Source organism: Stegastes partitus, unplaced genomic scaffold (genome assembly GCF_000690725.1).
Source record: "Stegastes partitus isolate 25-593 unplaced genomic scaffold, Stegastes_partitus-1.0.2 Scaffold239, whole genome shotgun sequence".
Taxonomy (NCBI): Eukaryota; Metazoa; Chordata; class Actinopteri; family Pomacentridae; genus Stegastes; species Stegastes partitus.
In genome coordinates, this window is record NW_007577970.1 from 64,384 (window position 1) to 83,946 (window position 19,563).

At 39.8% G+C, this 19,563-nt stretch overlaps 1 protein-coding gene across 5 annotated transcripts in view; it reads left to right on the top strand.

Moving 5' to 3' along the window:
- afdna (afadin, adherens junction formation factor a) overlaps positions 1-19,563 on the top strand; it is a 109,314-nt gene that overhangs the window by 25,680 nt on the left and 64,071 nt on the right. For 3 of the 5 annotated variants that reach the window (XM_008281605.1, XM_008281609.1, XM_008281607.1), the window contains exons 2-9: positions 7,279-7,474; positions 7,607-7,719; positions 9,383-9,540; positions 9,780-9,940; positions 12,108-12,265; positions 14,534-14,618; positions 14,972-15,112; positions 18,560-18,654. In XM_008281605.1, coding sequence (XP_008279827.1) covers positions 7,279-7,474; positions 7,607-7,719; positions 9,383-9,540; positions 9,780-9,940; positions 12,108-12,265; positions 14,534-14,618; positions 14,972-15,112; positions 18,560-18,654 — 1,107 coding nt within the window. The remainder of the gene's footprint in view (positions 1-7,278; positions 7,475-7,606; positions 7,720-9,382; positions 9,541-9,779; positions 9,941-12,107; positions 12,266-14,533; positions 14,619-14,971; positions 15,113-18,559; positions 18,655-19,563) is intronic. The other 2 variants (XM_008281608.1, XM_008281606.1) reach the window with 2 other exon arrangements.

A 19,563-nucleotide genomic window follows, 5' to 3' on the forward strand; every position in this document is an offset into this window, starting at 1 on the left:
ATATATTAAAGCACAAAAATAACAATTTTTGGACAGGGTTTGTCTTGAATCATTTGCAGTAATGATGCTTTTAACTGTAATACATTTTTATATTCTTCATAGCCCTCCATACTGTTCCTCTGAATGAAGTAGGCGACACATGATCGGTCCATTTTGTGAGGACAACATGTCAAACGCATTCATGCAAGCACGCTCAAACAAATAACGGTCGACAATAAATGTTGTGATGCCCATTATCTGTAATTGGGTTTTTCACTTTGGTCGAGCCAGCTTACAGAAAATAGCCAGACTATGTAAAACTTTCTTTGCATTGCACTCCTGGTTTCCTTCAGTGTCTTTTTACATACTAACATTCCAGCAGCAGTAAAACCCTGAAAAAATGTGTTCTTAAAGTACCGTAGTAAATATTTAAGCGATTCACTTTAAAAAAAAAAAAAAATTGTTTTGTTTACATTTTTGATCTGTGTTTTAGTATATTGAAACACAACAAAATCCAGTTGCGTCCAAAGTGCAGGTTTACATGCAGGAAAACTACAGTCCGCTTAAACTTTAATCTACCACTCCCACGTCCCTGAAACGCATGAGAGACAAGCACCAGGTGGAAGCTGCTTTTTACAGCCACAGTGTGAAGTTAACTCACTTTCTCATACAAACACTGACGTGACCTTCGAACTCTTCTCTCAGAGACCTTTGACCTGGAGGTGTTAGTCAGCGAGTTTGATGGGTGGATTTGAATGTCTGGGTTATCTCTGAAACTGCATGCTTTCCCGCCACTCTCTTTCCCGAATCTCAGTCTCGCGCACTTTTATAGATGAGCTGTTTGGATTTACTATTAGTTATTGTGAACAAATTTACAACATTCCTGAGCTGAGTGATGTGAAAGACACACAAAGACCTGTGAGTGTGAGAGCTTGGTGAATGAGACAGTTGAAGGGAAAGTGAAACAAAATGGGATTTCCAATAACAGTTACTTCGTATTTAGAATTGTTATTGATTGCTCCACTATCTGTGGCCACATGTTTATATTTAGGTCCTTTGTTGTATTTCAGAGTTATTAAGAAAATACAGGCAAAATAAATTAATGTGTTTCTGTAATTTTAATGTAAACACACCACATTGAAAACACTACATCATAATAATGAAACAGACGTCCTACTCCAGCTAGTGCTGAATTCTTGAGCAGAAAGCTGGTATGGAGCTTTCAGAGCTTGAAAAATAAGCCATTTGTTTTTTTTTTTTTGTTCTTAAATTTGTACTTCAGAGTTGTTGTAAGTCCTGAGTTTGGCAGTTTGCTCTTTAATAAAATGGACTCCTTTCATGCTGTCTACTAGACTCACTGTGTAATGGAGATGGACAGAGTTTGGTACCAACCTTATTTCTGATCTGCAATTTCTTCTTATAACATTTACACTGATATGATGGATTTGAAATATGTTCATACAGATTGAAATATTTGGGCGGTACATTTTTGTAGTTACATTGTACTAGGTGCTGTCAAAGGGTAGGTCACTTATCTTTTCATTGGCACAAGTCATTCGCTGACAAATATCAGTAAAGAAAAAAAAAGGTCTATCACTAATATCCACTGCGTGTCAGCCACCAGCTTCAACACACACGTTCTCCAATCTCCATTAGGTTACATCTAACCGATAACAGCTATCTACAGCGTTGGCCTACTTTGTGTGCGTCATAAATAGTCCTGTCTCACATGCTCAAAAGTTTAGTTGCAGGTATCACTATGTGTGTGTGTGTGTGTGTGTGTGTGTTTGTATGTGAATTCCTTTGCTGATGCCACTTCCTGACACTGTGAAGAAGGGGGATTAGGATGCACACACACACAGGTCCAAAGTCCTACAGTGGCATGTATGGTCTAACATACAGTAATTACATTAGTTAATTTGCTAGACTTAGAGGTAGAGATGTGTACATATAGCAAATGTGGACCCAGCATATAAACACATTCCCACACTGACAGAAGTAGTCCAACATCAAAGACATCCCTAAACCTCAGTTGATACCGCTCTGCCACGACTTGACTGGAAATATATGACTTTGTGTGTTTGACAGACTGAGTGTAGCAAGTCTTATCCAGGCGGCTATTTGGTGGCATACTGCTGCATTAGCATTTCCCATCAACCCATGTGCTGTTTGCAAAATAAAAAAGCTGTTAGGGATTATAAGAATAAAAGCTGCAGAAGGATAAAGTGAACAGTTTGTTCTTGTTCGGCTGTTATACATGTTGAAATGTTGAGCATTTAGCTGACGAAATTGAGCTGAATTCCAAGTTATGATCAACTAAAAACTGTTACAGACTCCTGGGTCCAAATATTTTCCCTGACTGGTCTTTTGTTGTTTAAATGGTGTCAAAATTACAATTTCCATTCGTAAGAATAAAGCTGACATCAGTTGTTAAGATAGTTTCCCATTCAGCAAGTCTTAAAGATCTTAACAGATGTAGGAAAGGCACAGTATCAGCAAACTTGGTTAGTTCTTGAAATGGCTTAAATCACACTCACCACAACTGTTTATGTGTTTGTTTGTCTTTGTAGTGTTCCTGCATAAATGCTGTGCTTTAAAAGTGCAACTTTAAACAGTGCTTTTCATAATTTTCTATTCAGCTTTGCCAGATAACATTATCATATTGGCCAAAACATGGCAAAGAAAATAATTAATTTATTCAGTGTAAATAAATGAATTATCATACATGTTTTTTTCAGTGTAGAGAGTGCTAGCAAAAGGCTGGAGTTTAAACAAGAGTTTGCAAGTCTAAGGTACATCTTTAAGAACGACTCATTACTTTGACAAAACTAAGTTTTAGCTGCACAGTCAACACTGGTTATATGTTTTCATCTTGTAGTCAAATGGATGTTGTCTGTTTTTGCTGTAAAACCATTATCAGGTGCAAGCTGCAAGCTTAATGAATACGAAGTCAACTGTTGCAATAGTTGTTTTTTTTTTTGGAGTAACTTCAATACACCTGTTGAATACCAGCCAATCTACTGGTTGCATATATCTATATATAGATATTTAAATAAATCATACTTGGGTGTGAATGTGTATATTTTCTTTCACATGACACTTTATTTATTGACAAAGTAAACGTGTTAATTTTTGCATCAGGTGCACTATGTCATATTGTGGTTACTGTGTACATGTTGATGAAAAATGCAATCTTTAGGTGTAGCGTTCAAGTTTATGCTACAATTTGTATGGACTTAGGGGTGTGTAGACCTGGATTTTCTAATTCTGTCTTGACAGCTTCATCTCACAGTTTCCATAACTTAGTATTGCTGTTACAGTTGTGCAGTCAGTTGATGCATTGGTTTGAGGGGTTTAGATGTGGCCTGAGGGCATGGCCTGGATGTGTGGTGATTTATCATTAGACCTGAGTTGGGTTTCCATCACAGTAAATTTCCCCAGTGACTAGGAACTTTTTGGAGGAACTCTGTCGGCACCGCCACTGGGACTAAGGTTTTAGTTGAGTTCCAGGAAAATTATTTTATCCATCAAAACATACTTTCTGAAAGTTCAGGAGCTTTTTGGATGGGCCTTGCAGCGCTGATCATTTTGGTTGGTTGAGTACTCGCAGCATTTTCTCCTACATCTTAAGGTCAAGCACTGCAATAGCTTGTAAAATCTGTTACCTAAAGTTTAGAAGTTCTTGTGTTTTGAATCCGCTTTACTTCTGCTTCTCATCTCTGTTCCTGCGTTGACTCAGTGATCTCATTTGCAAAGCACATTTTGAATCTCCATGCTTATTGTTGTTGCAGTTTCACCTGCGCCTCACCTTTATATGGCTGTAAAAATAGTGGTGAGACCACCGTGACCACACTGTTGTGCCTATTCCTTCTCTGCTCTTTGTGGAGCTGGATTGCATTTTATTCTTAAGGTTGTAATGGTCAGCTGTTTTGCAGATTTCAAGCTGGTGAGCTAGTATCCCTCTATGTTAAGTACGAAAGTGGCTGTTTTAGGCATTGTTAAGTGATAACTTAGTTTGGATTATCTGTTGACTTGACTACGCATATAGCTTATGCACAAAGTAGTGGTGACTTAGCTAGCTAGTGTGAATTTAGAAATGTTTACAGTTTCAACACATCATATTTTAAACAGAATTTATTGTATGTATTGAATTCCTAAGACCTATTCATGTCTTTTAGAAGTTAATGTCATTTTTTAACCACTATGACTTACCGAAGCTGAAGCCATGTTGTGTAGACTTTGTAAACGTAAACAACAGGTTGTCTAATAATTATTGCCAAAGCTGAATAGCCTCCTTGTTGTTGTATACTCCTCTGCATTACTGCTACCTACTGGACTGGAGTGAAGCAATTTGTTGTATAATTGTGGGCAAAAATGACGTGTGAAAACAGCTGTTGCTTAATCAGTGGTCAGCGAACTAATTTGCCTAATCTTTGTGTGCCCATGATGGAAATGCAGATAATCAGTCGTCTGACATTTTGGGACAAAAAGGTGTGGGTACTTTGGGTTGAAACATGGCTAAAGATGGTCTGGCTTTAAAGTAAGGAAGTACACCACTAGGTAGTATTGTAGAGATTGGAGTTGTAGGACTGGATTATGTGCTGGAGGCATTGTCGATAGAAAATTCAGCAAATCTGTTTATAGTTTTGTTACAACTGTGCTATGGCCTTGACGTGTGGGCTTTAAAGGACTAAATCATGGTGCTGAGGTATGGAAGTGTAGGATTTGACCGTGAACCAACAGGACTATGGTCTAGAAATATAGGAAAGTCGGAGTACTCCATATTCTGTAGGGACAGAGGGGTAGGACTGGACCATACCTTTGAGGTATGGAGTTACAGGATTTGACCACAGTCTAGAAAAGTACAACTGTAGGACTACACTATTTCCATGAACATGTGGGGAAGTGGCTGATGGTTTGGGTTCATGGCTTTGTTGGACCATACCATATCCTAGAGGAATGGGGAAGTTTTGCTGTTGCACTAGACTTGAACTACACGTGGTTGTACTTGGCCATTCCCAGTGGCCAAAAGGTGACTGCACCGCTACTGCCCAGCGTGGTAATTATCCGCTGCTCACTCTAAGCTGGGCTTTGTTTGAACCCAAGTGGACCAGTGTCTCCTCGGTAACAGTTACCAACAGTTACGCAAGCTTGACAGCGGCAACCCTCGATGACCCACATTCCAGCAGTAAATCACAACACACACACACACACACACACACACACACACACACACACACACACACACACACACACACACACACACATTCCCGACTCCACCCTTGCCTATCGAAACTATGCTCAGTGTTTCCACTCTGTTTGACTGTGTATATACCAAACAGGGGAGGGGGATCTAAGTGGTGGAAGAGAGACAGAGAATTTTTCATATATATAAAGAATAACAACATTGCTATCAGTCTCCAGTCTTTTCTTTCTTCTTGCTCGTTTTTCTTACTTTTGCCTTGTCTCCTTATCATTTTGTCCTGTGTGCATGTATATAAGGGGGAGGCCACAAACAGACTTTACCAGTGTAGAAATAATCTATTTTCATCTAAGCCTTTGCTTCAAATCATCCTGCTCACACTCCCCAGCCTCAGCTTGACGTTGCACACAAACGCTCGATCTGTCACTTTAGAAAGTTGTTTGGCTTGTTGGCTTCCCTTTTCAGATGCTGGCATGGTCTCTCTTTAAAATTCAAATTCAGAATAGTTTTGTTGGCATCCTGACAGAGGAGATATCTATGTCCTGGGAGAACCACAGCCAGGGTTCTCCTGCATCCTTTTTTTTTTTTGAAGTCACATCCTCCCTGACATCATAAAAATTAACACATTTTTATGAAGTCAGCCTCACAGGCCTTCAAGGGCAGTTACTCTCTCAGTGCTTGCTTTAAAATATTATGAACACCATCAATGCAGTAAGCCTGCAATATATGCTATTTCAAAGTATGCACTTCAGCTTTTGTTAAGGTCATTTCAGGAAACTGTTAGTTGAACTGCATAGTTAGGTTTGAGCTTTGTGAGGTTTGTGGTGTTGCATGGCCTCATATTGTCTTGGCATCATGTCTGACTTCACTGAGGAGGTACAAGACCATTTCTGTCCTTCTTTAGAAGGATGCCTGTCCCTGAGACCAAGATATGGTCCTATTTTTTTATATTAGAGGAACAGCACATGCTAGCTATGTATTATTGGCAAGCTCCCTGGTAGATCTAAGACTTTCTAAGATCTTTTAATGGCAGTTATGATGAAATATGCGCCATAGTTTCCCTGCTGAGCTTTAACATATGCATATGCAGGCATTGGGCTGCAATCTACAGCTGCTGTGTCAGCACAGTGTTACATACATATATCAGACCAGGGTGTTTAACAGTCTTGTTCTATAGTAGACTGTGCAGAAGGAAATGTCAACATGTAGGTAATGAATTTGTACACATACAGTGAAAATAGCCCTGGGTGTCTCGATAGCACTGGCTGTGTTGAGCCTATTTATTGTTTGAGTGTGTGTATATATATGTAAGAGAGAGGTTTTCTTAGACCTGCACTATGATCTGAGGAACTAGATAAGAAAATTGAAACACAATAAAACAATGATTTGAGTTACAAGTCAGGAAGAAAGGAGGTTTCCTGGAAATAACTGTCATTTGCTACTGATGATTGGGAAAACAAAGACTGTATTTTAACCCAAGTAAATTGGATGTGCTCACATTTAAACTGTATTAATTGAAATTATAATGCAACGTGTACAGTTTACTGCACTGTTAATTTCAGGAATGTTTTTGAAAATTGTTAAAATCACATACCTGTTCTGTCATTGTTATTTTTGATCCTAATGGAAAGTTCACACACACACTCTCTCAATTAACTATCTTTGCTTAAAAAGATGTCACTGAAGTCATTTGTAGTGCAAAAAACTTGGTGCATGTGGGTTGACATTCCAGGTCAGTGAATGACGGATCAGCCTCCTCCTGTCGTCACACAACCTGCTGACACACTCCACTTGCTGGCTCTCGGCCACTGTTGCTTTTTTGCTCCTGTCAGAGTCAAGGCTGTTGAACAGTGACCTCACTACACTGTCCTGCATTAGTAATGAACCAGTCAGAGCTGTGTTCTGTGTTTTCCTGCTTGAAGTTTATATGTTAAAAAAGGTGAATTGGGTGCATTTCAGTCAGTTTTTCTCGATGTTAACATTCCAGTATTACAGTAACTTGGTTGTAGGTTGCAGGTCAGCATAAGTGTATTGAATTTAAACTGTATATCTGAAACAAATTCTAAACTTGCTATCTTCCTGTGTTTCTTCTAAAGGACCTGGAGTTCCATGGCGTGATGCGATTCTACTTCCAGGACCGGGTCGCCGGTAACTTCGCCACCAAGTGCATCAGAGTCTCCAGCACGGCAACAACGCAGGATGTCATTGAGACGTTAGCTGAGAAGTTCAGACCAGACATGAGAATGCTCTCCTCGCCAAAATACTCCCTTTACGAGGTCCATGTCAGTGGCGGTGAGTCCCATAGATTTCTGATGAGGAGGAGCAAGAGATTTACACAACCAAACCAAAATGAACTTAACAATTTATCTCACAATATGTCATAGTTAGCTCTCAGATGAACTGGTGTCTCTGTGTGTGTGTTAGAAGAGCGTCAGCTGGACCTGGATGAGAAGCCTCTTGTTGTTCAGCTGAACTGGAACAAAGACGACAGAGAAGGACGCTTCGTCCTAAAGAATGAGAATGACATTCTGCCCAAGGTGAGCTGCTCTGTCTGTTGATCTGTTAATCAGGATGATTACTAGTGAACTGAATCATTCCTCCATTCATCCACTACCTGCTAAGAAAAACATCTCCCTGAAGCAGGTATACCTGCTGGCAACATACTTTGCATGCTTGTGTTGCATACTTATGAATGCTTGTTTCTGGTGTTCTTGGATCCTTTGCAGCACAGGGGAAGAGTTATTTCTAGAGTAAACCCTTTTGCAATACAGCCAGAATGGAAAGAATACATTGTGTTTGTACCAACATAAAGCAAAGTTTGCAGAATTGGGCAGTGAGGTCATTTATAGTAAGAAGTGTAGTTTTGTCAGTGTTAACAAACACATAGGACTTCCATGTTTCTATTTTAAGATTGCAACAAAGCATTAAACATAATATGCATCAATTTAAAAAAACAAACAAACAACGTTTTCAGAGCAAATATGTCTGTAATGTGGGGTATTTTATTTTAAATTTGCATTGTGCATTTTTCTTTCTATGGAGCATGCATGCATATTGCTACCAGTTGTGCTGATGAATTTATCTTTAGATTTAGGCCATAGGTGTATGCTGTATATAAGCAGCATAGTGAGTGAAGTTACTGGCAAAACATTAGTTATGCAGCCCTCTGATGCCCTTTAACGTTAAATCACATTTTCTTTACTCCATTATTTTCTTCACCATGAAGTCATGACTAATATGAACCAAAGTAAAAACCAGAGACGCCTTTCTCAGATGTCAAAACATGTCATCTTTGACAGAGTTGCATTTTAAATATATAATGGTCACAAATAGTCCGACACTAATGTTACTCCATAACGACACACACGGAGTTGCTGTTGCAGCCTGTGTCACGTTATAGTATTTTCTGACAAAGTAAAACTAAGTGACATGATATCATGACGGTTGCTGAAGACAGACAGTAATGTTGATCATTTGAACTTTTCGGGCTGCACTGAATTGTCCCCTCTGCGTTCACATCGCTCCTCCTTAATGCACCTCAACCTGCAGCTGACGGAGTGATGAACGGTCATTCTGTACTCTCAAAGACTGCTGTCTTTAAAGTTGATGAGAATAAGTTGGTAAAAATGTGAGTTAAATCAGTTAGTTAAAAAGTTGGATAAAACGTTTAAAAAGTTGTTTTCTGTAGTCCTCAGAAAACCTGTCAGAGTAAGCGATGTATGCACTGTTTTGGTTTCAGAATCTGTGGCAAAGTGAGTCATCTTACCGCTGTACGTTCATGAGCGATCTTAACTTTTGTCATCTCCGTGAGCCACGTTTGACTTGTTTACAACAAGCAGCAGTAAAAACAGAGCTTTCGTGGTGTTGCTTTCACACGCTTATGCCTTGCAGACTAAATTTGTCTTTTTACAAAATCTAATTGTACAAAATGAATGTACAAGAGCGACTGTGACACTGAACAGCATTTACTGTTTTATGAGAAATTAAAAATATATCGGCAAAACCCCGTCTGTGATGATTATTTTGAAAAGGGCTATAATCAACCGATTTATCGGCTGGCCGATTAAATCGGTCGGGCCATACTTTATTCATTTGTTTGTGACTTAATTCATTCAAAAAGAACATAACATTACATACTGTAGTAAGATTCTCCACATAGTCTCTCAGAGCACCTCAATCACTCCTCTTTTTTCCTCCCAGAAGAGTCAGAGTAATGGACCAGAGAAGGAAAAGGATGGAGTGATACAGAACTTCAAGAGGACTTTGTCCAAGAAGGAGAAGAAGAAGGAAAAGAAGAGGGAGAAGGAGTTTGCTCGGATCCCTGATGGAGACGAGCAGGCGCTCACCCGGGAGGACGGGTAACATACACACTCACAGTCATCCATCTTAATGCCCTGCCCTTACATCCTCTCAGTCCTTGGAGAGGATTTTGTTGTTTTTCAATGCCAAGAAAAGCACAGAACACTCGAGAAGAGGAAAGGATAGTGATTTAAACTCTGACCTCTCTGTTCCTCAATCTGTCTTCTGCTTTTTTTTTTCTCCACACATGCTGTCTTCTCCATTGTCATTTATCTCTCTCATTTTGCTGGAATTTAAGGGAGAACAGTCGCCTGGCAGCAGAAGTTTACAAGGACATGCCCGAGACAAGCTTTACCAGGACAATCTCCAACCCAGAGGTGGTGATGAAGAGGAGACGCCAGCAGAAACTGGAGAGACGCATGCAGGAGTTCATGAGCAGTGATGGGAGGCCAGACTCAGGTACTTCAAATTATCTTCTTTTTTTTTTTTCTAACAAAAAATACACATGAATCCTTCGTTTCACAGTGTATTCAGACCATTTTCTACCAAACCAACTGTGAGCTGTGATCACCAGTTGTGCATATTTCATAGTCTCATAGGTGTCATAATTTAGTGGTTGTCAGAGCAAAAACCAAGCCAATAACTTTACCATAAACCTCTGAGACTGAAGTATTAGTGTTTCGGCATGGATGCGTGTAAGAATATGAAGAAACTGCTGAAGTATTAAAAGTTCCCATGAGCTTAATGGGATTCATTATTATGAAATAGAAGAAGTTGTAACCCACCAAGACTTTTCCTACAGCTGTGGGTCTGTCAGACAAGTAAAGAGTCTGGACAAAGGGCTTATTACTGAGCTACATTCATGAAAAATAGTGACAGACAGAGATTGACACAGCTGTACAAGTTGTTGTAAATTGACTTACAGAAATAATTCACAAATTGACACTTTTCTGTGGTTGGTATGGAAAAATGCTATCTACTCCTAGCAGCTGATATTGCAGCCCTTTGTGTTCTCTGAAAATGACGTGATATGTCACTCACTGCTTAGGGATTGAGCAAAAACGAAGCAAAACAACCCCCATTCCCAACTAGGAATTTGCTCACATTGACACAATGTCTGGCTCAATGGAAGTAAACAAAATGCCAGTGTGTTAAACTTGGCCAATAACAGTGGTGGAGTGGGGTGTTAATATAATCATTCAACGAGGATGCTTCATACCAGAAAGTGCAGGGGGACTTGACCCAAATAAGATGCACCTTTTCAGGACAAAAGGCTGAGTCAAACAGCCAACGATGGAGCTGGTTTGGCTTCTGAACAAGTCTGAATGGCCTTGTGTGGCTTAAAGAAAGGCTGACGTACGCATGAACGCCGGAGATAATCTGCAGAGTGACCTGAACATCACAGTTCACTGCTGCTCCTTATCCAGCGTGGCAGGGCTTGAGAGAACCGGCAAGCGACGGCTGAGTTAAATGCTCTAAATCCAGTTGTGGACAGCTGGTTGAGGTGTTCTGCAGCTGTTACCACTAGCAGTGGTGCTTATACAACATGCTGAGTAACGGGTGTGAATTCATGTGAAGCAATATTCACTTTTTTTTATTTTAGGTGCCACTGATCGCTCTACATCATGTTAACATCAGCTGCTTCCTAGAAGTGCCATATGCTGTTGCAAAGTCTCACGCTGACATGTTTACGCTTCCAAAAAGACTTACGTTTGCATTGAATGAATGAAGCAAACATGCTGACTGGTTCGGCGTATGACTCAGGCATTACCTAATCACGCTGCCAGACAGACAGATGGACCAGTGAACCAACTCTAAAAACAGCTCTAACCACTGTCCGCATATGGTAGACACGCACACACATGCACACATGCACCCGATGGGACAGGATGGCTTGTGGTTAGACAATGACGTCCCAGTAGAAAGTGCTATTTTGAAAAGCTCATTTTATGTAATGCTTCTAAAAATCCTGTTTGTTTTGCTGAAGACTCCCTTGTGGGATTTTCTAAGGTGATCATTTCAAGTTGACACATCACAGGCACATGGCTACATGTTCCTCCAAATGCTGCATCTTATAAAATTTATGAGCTTTACAGTTTAGTCCATGGCAAATGCCAAAACACAACTAAAATTATTATCTGTGTATGTAAGAAATTAATTATGATAGGATTGAAAACTACATCTGTTTGTCTAACATCTACATTAATTGTGTTGGGCTTTGATTATGCGAGTACTGAGCATAATTTTAGATTGGTAAAGGCAGCTGCATTTTGCTATTGAAACTCCAGTTTTAAGTACAGAAAGAAACTGTCTTAAGCCACAGTTGCGGTAGTAAAGAGGGGGGCATTATTAGTCTTACTTTGCCTCATGCTAACTGTATTACCTTTTTAGATCAGATAATCCAAGCTAAATAGACTGCGATTTAGTTTGAATTATGATTTGTATCCAGTAGTCCAAAGGGTGTTTTTATAGGTTTTTTCCGCTATTCAAATTGTTTGGACAAACTGTCACTTGTACACTTAATATTTACATGAGCACCAAAAACACTGTCTTAGTAGTTAATGTTCTCGCTTTTTTATATGCTAACATGATGCAAAAAGAAACTACATTCTGCTGCTGTCTGCAGGGGGCACACTGAGGATATACGCTGACAGTCTGAAGCCCAACATCCCTTACAAGACCATCCTGCTTTCCACGAGAGACACAGCTGACTTTGCCGTGGTGGAGGCGCTGGAGAAGTACGGGCTCGAGAAGGAGAACCCCAGAGAGTACTGCATTGCTCGGGTAACAACACTTTTTCACCTTCTAACTTTGAGGTTTTTCCGTATTAGAATCAGACACTAAACACTCACCTACCCGCCTTTTTATACCGCCTATAAACATCCTCTTAGATAGACGTCAGATGCTGCAGGTGCCAAAAGCATCAAATCTGGTGTCAAATCAAGTTAAATTAGTTTTGGCTCCTGCAGCTGCAGCATATACAATTACGCTCTTGTTGTGTCATGTAGGGATAACGGAATTTGATCACAGCATCTATTTGTCATAATTTAATATGTGTGACATTCACCAGATTGATTTTATTTTTGAGCATACTGGCAGACGTTGCCCCCTTCTTATGCTTTCATCCTCCTATTTCTCGACTAAACGCAACCTTGACCCCTAATCTCATCAATAAACGCCTTCATCATCCTTCTGAGAGGCCGTGGAGATGAAAGTCAAGGTCACTGTCACACACACAGGAACACACACACACATAAATGGACACACACTTCCCCCGACTGGCAGATTGAAACAGAATGCTACTTGGCACAAAAACCTTCAGGAGGAATGCAATTGAATTGCTTTCAGACTGAGTGCTATAGCAGCAGTAGATGCTGTGTGTGTGTGTGTGTTGTGGTGTGTGACAGTGAACTTGGCTGCCCTTACCACAGCCTCTCTCATATCTGTCCTCTCAGGTGGCTATGGCCAATCATATGAAATAACTGCTGCTCCCACAGCCAATACAGTGGGAGATCCTCCAGGGGCTGAACACACACACACACACACACATACACACTGCTGATAGACAGTTGCAATTTGCTGATGAGACTAAAGCACAGGGGAAGTCCATTAGCTTAGTGAGCATGAGAAATAAGCACTGGTATACTAGCTAGTAGGATGTCAGCTAGTGTTAATATTTGGGGGGAGGGGATGTTAACTGAGATCAGACTGAACAGAATGTAGGACAGTAATAAATTGCAGTCAGTTCTGTAAAGATAATAAGACAAAGCTATAACAATTTCATTATGGGAAGTAAACCTGTGGGAGAAAGCCACTGTTCTTCAAACCAGCTTATATGTAATGACTCATCATGACAATTCAAAAATGAGACTTCTGAAACACCAGAGTCATCTCATGTTCAGCAGCATTTATAATCTAGTACACAGACAACATCATATGGTAAAGTAGGAGTCACTGTATCTTTAACTCAGATTTTTTGACTCGAAATCAGACAATACCCTGGAAAAGTAGTTATTGGACATTCTAGACCATCTGGACAAGAAAAACTTTTAGTAGTCCAATTTATGAACTGCTGCATCTGTGAAGGTTATTAACCTTCTGATCCCCCAAACCCGCCAGTGGGTTGGAAAGGCATTTTTCTTCTGTCAAAATTGAGCTATTTATCAGAGCCAGAACTGTAAAAAACCTCCAGAACATATCATGTTTCGTGTACCGTTTCTTTGGATAAAACAACCAGATCTAAGCTTAGAATTGTGACAGTTAATCAAAATGACTTTAATCTGCATGGCACTGCTCCTTAAATATATGGCATTTGCACTAGATCATGTACAGAACAAAAACCTTTGCACTCCTCTGAGCAACTGCGAAGAAACAGCTGACTGAGCTGCAATCAACAGTCACATGCCGAAAATAATTTCAGATGAACAGAGCGGAGATTATTAGAGAGACTGAAAATAACATAAAACATTTGAGCAATAAAATAAAAGCAGCATGGTTCACAATGTTATTGGAGCAAGTTGTTGGACGATACAGTCAGCAATAATATCAATGTCTGACTAGCGTTGATGTGCAGAGGAGTGAGCAAAACACATAGCTTGTACAGGTTGTAAAAATGTAAACAGACCTAGTTAAATAGCTCAGCTATGGTATGTAGAGCTGCCATTTTTTTCTAGGAGTGACAACACCTGCTAGCACTTTGACAAATGTTGTTCATGCTGACTCTAGCTTCTCTATTTGAAGAAAAAGGAATCAAATAAATTCAATTGTTTTTTTCCCTTTTTAAAAATGATTTATAGAATTAAAACTTTGTTAAACTGCACTTACAGACATTTTAGCTCTCTCTACTTCTACCCGTGGTTGTCCTGTTTCCTCAGAGGGGCAGGAGTTACTATATTGCAGTGAAAAATTTGCCCCCAGTGAGTTAAAATATGCTCAGAGCCCAGGAACTGCTTGGGCTTAAGAGGGTTAAACATGTAGATGCCAAAATATATATGCATACAACATAAATAACAGCAATCTGTTTAACTGTGCAGCTTTTTGTTTTATTTGCAGCAAGATGATAAGTCCGGCAAGGAGGTGATTCTGGACGATACTGAGTGTCCACTGCAGATCTTCAGGGACTGGCCTGCTGACAGAGGTAAAACAGTAACACTTTAATTCTGTCCCTTACACTGTATTTACATTGTGCTCCTCTCACACTGCTCATATTTTCTGGATTGATACTGCCCCCTTCTGCTGCCTTAAAGCCACTACACTATTTTTTGTACAAACTCACTGAGCAGTTGTAAACATAAGAATGCAATGTACAGATTTGGACCTTTTGTCCTGACAATTTGAAGGAAACACTCCATAATGACATTTCAAACATCAGATGATCAGCCCAATATCATTTTTTCATCCACCAGAAAATCTTTATATTTTAATTTTACCTTTGAATGTAACGTGCTGACAGTCTTGATAATAAAAGTTTCTCTCTCTCTCTTATCTCAGGAGCGTTAGTGTTTCAGCTCAAGAAGAGACCTCCTGATTACCAGGGGAGGAAGGCAAGGAAAATGGACGACAAAAGCCTCCGAGGGAAGGACAGCTCACTGCCGCCTGAGAAACTGCCTTATCTGGTGGAGCTGAGCCCAGGTAGAACCACAGTGCACACACACACACACAGCATCACAGTGACTAGCCTCGTTACTGTGATTTCTTTAGCATTAGTATCCATCAGTGGTATGTTTAACAGTATTGGGAGCAGTAGTACCACCAGTGGAAGCAGCTGTTGTGGTCAACATGCAGTGGCAGACAGTGGCCGGTAGGCGGCACTGTAGTTGCAGTAAATAACATTTAAATTTAGCCAAAGGTGAATCTGCTTTCCTCTTCCCTGCTAAGGTGAGTGAATCCTGTGGTTAAATTATAGTTCCCAGCTGTTCACATCATTTCAGTTGTGGTTTCTGTTTTTTTTTTTTTTCTTAGTATATAAGAACCACTGCAGGCGGTCAGCAATCACTGAAATCTGTACTGACTGGTTGTATTTACCTATGCATGACTTCCACTCAACACCTTTCAGAAAAGATATTATTACACTATTAGAAGTCACAAAGGAAGCACTCAGTTAATGCACTATTTGCCTTTAAGCTTTTCTTAAGTGTTACCTATTAATAGAAGCATATTTTAATTCCAGCACTACTTATTTTAGTTACAATGTTCCCCCTTCAGGCAGCAGTCGGCTAACATCAAAGAATGAATTGTGAGTGGAAACATTTGGCAGTTCTTCGGATTAAAGTGAAATGTTATCAGGCAGATATGGATCAGATTATATGTAGGTGTTATCAGAACCGAGTTCCACAAAATATCTAAGCCTTTGAGGCACAACAGCCGGAACCTGTTTTGCGTGTACATTTTTTAAACATATTTTTCCGCACAAGTTTAGTCATGGTAAGCGCTTGTTCATGTTACTATTCAAAGGAAAAATCTGCCCTATCATGAGATGAAAATGGTAATGATTTAAAGAGCCGGACATTTTTCAGTTACCTAAACAAACTTCACAACTTAGCTAATACTCAGTTATGTACATCTACCACTGAGTTTTTCGATATGCATTGTTGGGTATTGGAGGACATAACTAAAAAAGAAGTATGCAGGGAAGGTGAAGGGACTACAAAGACAACAAAAGGTAAGTTACAATAACAAAACAACAGAAAAACTCCTGGAATGCTGTACAACACCCCAGACTATTTGTTCTAAAAAACATTTAGGGCATTTTGGAGAAACCCACCTGAGTCTTGCAAAATGTGTCATGTCCTGCCCTAACAGCTTGTTTCTCGCTACTGATCCCTCTCTCTTTATCTGCCTTTTTGTCTTTCGTTCTGTCATGCCTTTAACTTACCCGGCCTGGTGGTGACTCAAACACCTTTCAGCACACAAGTGGTTTGAACTGTAGTGCTGAAATGGTATTGGGAAACCAGTAGGTCCGCTCCAGGAATATACTAACACATCTACTTCATCCACTGTAAGGTTGATGGGTCAGTGTACATAGAAGACAGCCAGGATGGAAAATTGATTTGGTGACGCTCATAAATAATGGGTGCTGGGCCTGGGTTAGTGTGTGGTGGAGTGCGTATGAGTGAGTGTGTATATTCCTGTACTTCAACCCCTAATACCAAAGTACTATAACAACACAGTGCAGTGCTTATAGTTTGCGTGTAGAAGATGGGAAAATGTTATGATGTGCTGCCCTCATTACTGTCAAAACTCTACTCAATATTTCGACTGCCACTATCAGTAAAAAAATCTGAAAAATTATAGAAAATGTGAACGTTTGCACTGAAAAGATAGAAGTTACAACATTGCTGCTTTTATTTGATTCAATCTCTGTCACACATGCAGCCATATGAACTGAGACGGACTTGTGCTTAGTGTCTAACTGAAATTAAACAAATTCAACAAGATGCTTCAGCTTTTGGACTATAGACTGATCAACTATTAGTCAAGTCCCTTTGGTGTTCGCTATCACAAAAGTGAATAGAGACTGGTGAATTATACATGTTATACAAAGTCTAGATTCAAGACAGCAGAATTTACACTAACTGTATTCTAAAAGGTCAACTGTGAGAGGCCCTTTGAAATATTTTCTGTATGTATGTGTGTGTGTTTGTATGCCTTCCATGCATTTAATGGGTTAACAAGGTAATGCTGCATTTTTCCTCCTTGCTGCATTTTCACCCTCTGCTATGTGTCTGTTTTCTTTCCCACCTTCTTATGGCATGGTGTGTTTGTGTGTGCGCGCGCTTGCCTGTGTGTGCGTGTGGGGCCTGTGCATGTGTCCTCCTACCTGCCTGCCTGTCTGCCTAGGGCGAGGGAATCACTATGCCTACTACGCCTATCGGCACCACGAAGGTAAAAAAATCCAACGCACCTCCTCTGTGTCTGTTGCAGTGGCTGCTGGGGTTGCTGGGGGAGGTCCAGCAAGCCCAACTCCCCACTTGGCCAATTTTATTCAAACACATTCCCCTGTGAAAAATCTTCTCTGTGTTGTAGTTGTAATTCAGTAGCATTATTCATAATGTAGAATCCTTTGTAAATAAGCGTGAATACTGGCTGGAACGTAATGAAAAACACAATTTAACCTCTTAAGACCCGAGCTTTATATATATATATTTAAATCTAAGAAAATAAATAAATGAATAAATAATAATAATAATAATAATAACAATAATAATTAATTTCTGTGGTAATATAACCCAAAATGTGATGTCCATGCATGTGGACGCCAGGTCTTAAGAGGTTAAAATCTTCATTTTTTCAAAAGGACTGATTATCACTTTTGATATTTTACATTTAAGTATGACATCCTGTAACGGCTTAAATAAGTTTCAGTATATTCTATTTAAACAGAAAAAGGCATCATTTGTTGGTTTTATGGTTAAATGATCCTTGTGCACTCCTGCACCTGATTTACTGTGTGAAGATTTAGAACCAAATGGTGACCAAGATTACAAGACCTCATAACGAATCAAACGATACTTTAATTATCCAAATACTCTTACACACTAAAATGTAAGCATGTGACCTATTAGTTTTCAGCTTGTTTGAACAATGATGTTGGATAAACACGAGGATAATTTTGTTGAAGTTCTCATTAGTTCCCTGTAGCAGTTGCCCTTGTGTTTTTGTTATTTTAGCTGCCTGTTGATTCCAGTATTATTTTTAGAAGCTGGTCAGACTAATACCCATTCATTTGTTTTTCCAGAGCAGCCATGTTTTATATCTTTCTCTCCAGTGAACTAATGTGCCGCTTTGCTTTTACTAAACTCCTGCTTACTAATAGCCAGTAACCGCTCTGCAGCCCCACCAGCCACCCACAGTTTTTTTTTACTGCCTTAGCTGTGCACATACCAGTATCCACCAGTTTGTATTGATTCTTTGATGTCGAAATGATGAATTGATTCTGTGCTGTTAGCTCTGTGTGTGTGTGTGGCAGTCAGTGTGAGTGTGTGAGGTTGTGTGCTGTTTCTTTAAAATCTGAATGTGATGTGAGTGCAGCCCTGCCCACTGCTAAATCTGAGAGTTTATGTGTGTGTGTGTGTTCAGACGGCTCTGACTCAAGGGACAAACCAAAGCTATACCGGCTTCAACACAGCATCACTGAGGTCGGCTCGGACTGCACAGAGGACGGAGCCATCCAGGTAACCACATCACTATAACACTTAAAGGTCAAACTTAAGGTGGCTATGTCCCTCAAACATTCTGCATTTGAGGGGATGCTGTAAAGTTAGTAGTTTGCTCAGAACGTCTAAGCTAGGTTAGCCTGGCTTGCTGATGGTAGCAGTGATTCCCAATGAAAGTTACTTTTTGTTACGATTACAATCTGCTGTGTCAGTGGCCGTTCCCACACTTTCAGTGTTGTCTTCGACCCACATGGTTAGAAAGACGAATTGCTAACATTAATGTGTGTCCTTCATGGAGTGATGCACATATCTGTAGATCAAAAAGTACTTTTTTATGACTGTCTTAGATATTTTTTTCTAGCCTGCTATATGTAGAAATGTTAAAAAATAATTCACTAAGAAAAAAAAAGCAAAAGCAAGGTACCAAGATGTGCAAAAATAGTGTCAGGAAACCGGACAGTAAGGCCAAACAAAGCAGGGTAAAACTAAGGTGAAAGATAAAGATAACATCACGTTAAAATGGAAAAATAAAAGATGCAAAAATCCTTAAAACAAAATGCCAATATAAGTAAATACAAATGTAGTAATAAAGCAATAAAAACCGCAATAGGCAGTAAAAAGGTGAGATCACATTAATGCAAGTCTATTAAAGTGAGTTTTAAGTCAGTGACTCTGTGAGCCTCATTTCCTCAGGCAGGTTGTTCCAAAGCCGAGGGGCCCTGATGGGAAAAGTAGGATCACCTTGACCCAGACCCTTGACTTTGAAACAGTCAGAAGGGCCCCACCTGAGGATCCAAGGCTGTGAGCTGTCCCTTGTTCGGCAATTAATATTAGCAGCTTTGTACAACTAGCAAATATGGGACGTAAATGGGAATAAATCTGTACACTTGGTGAAGGTATTGTTGTAGGCCTTTTCACTGCTGCTGG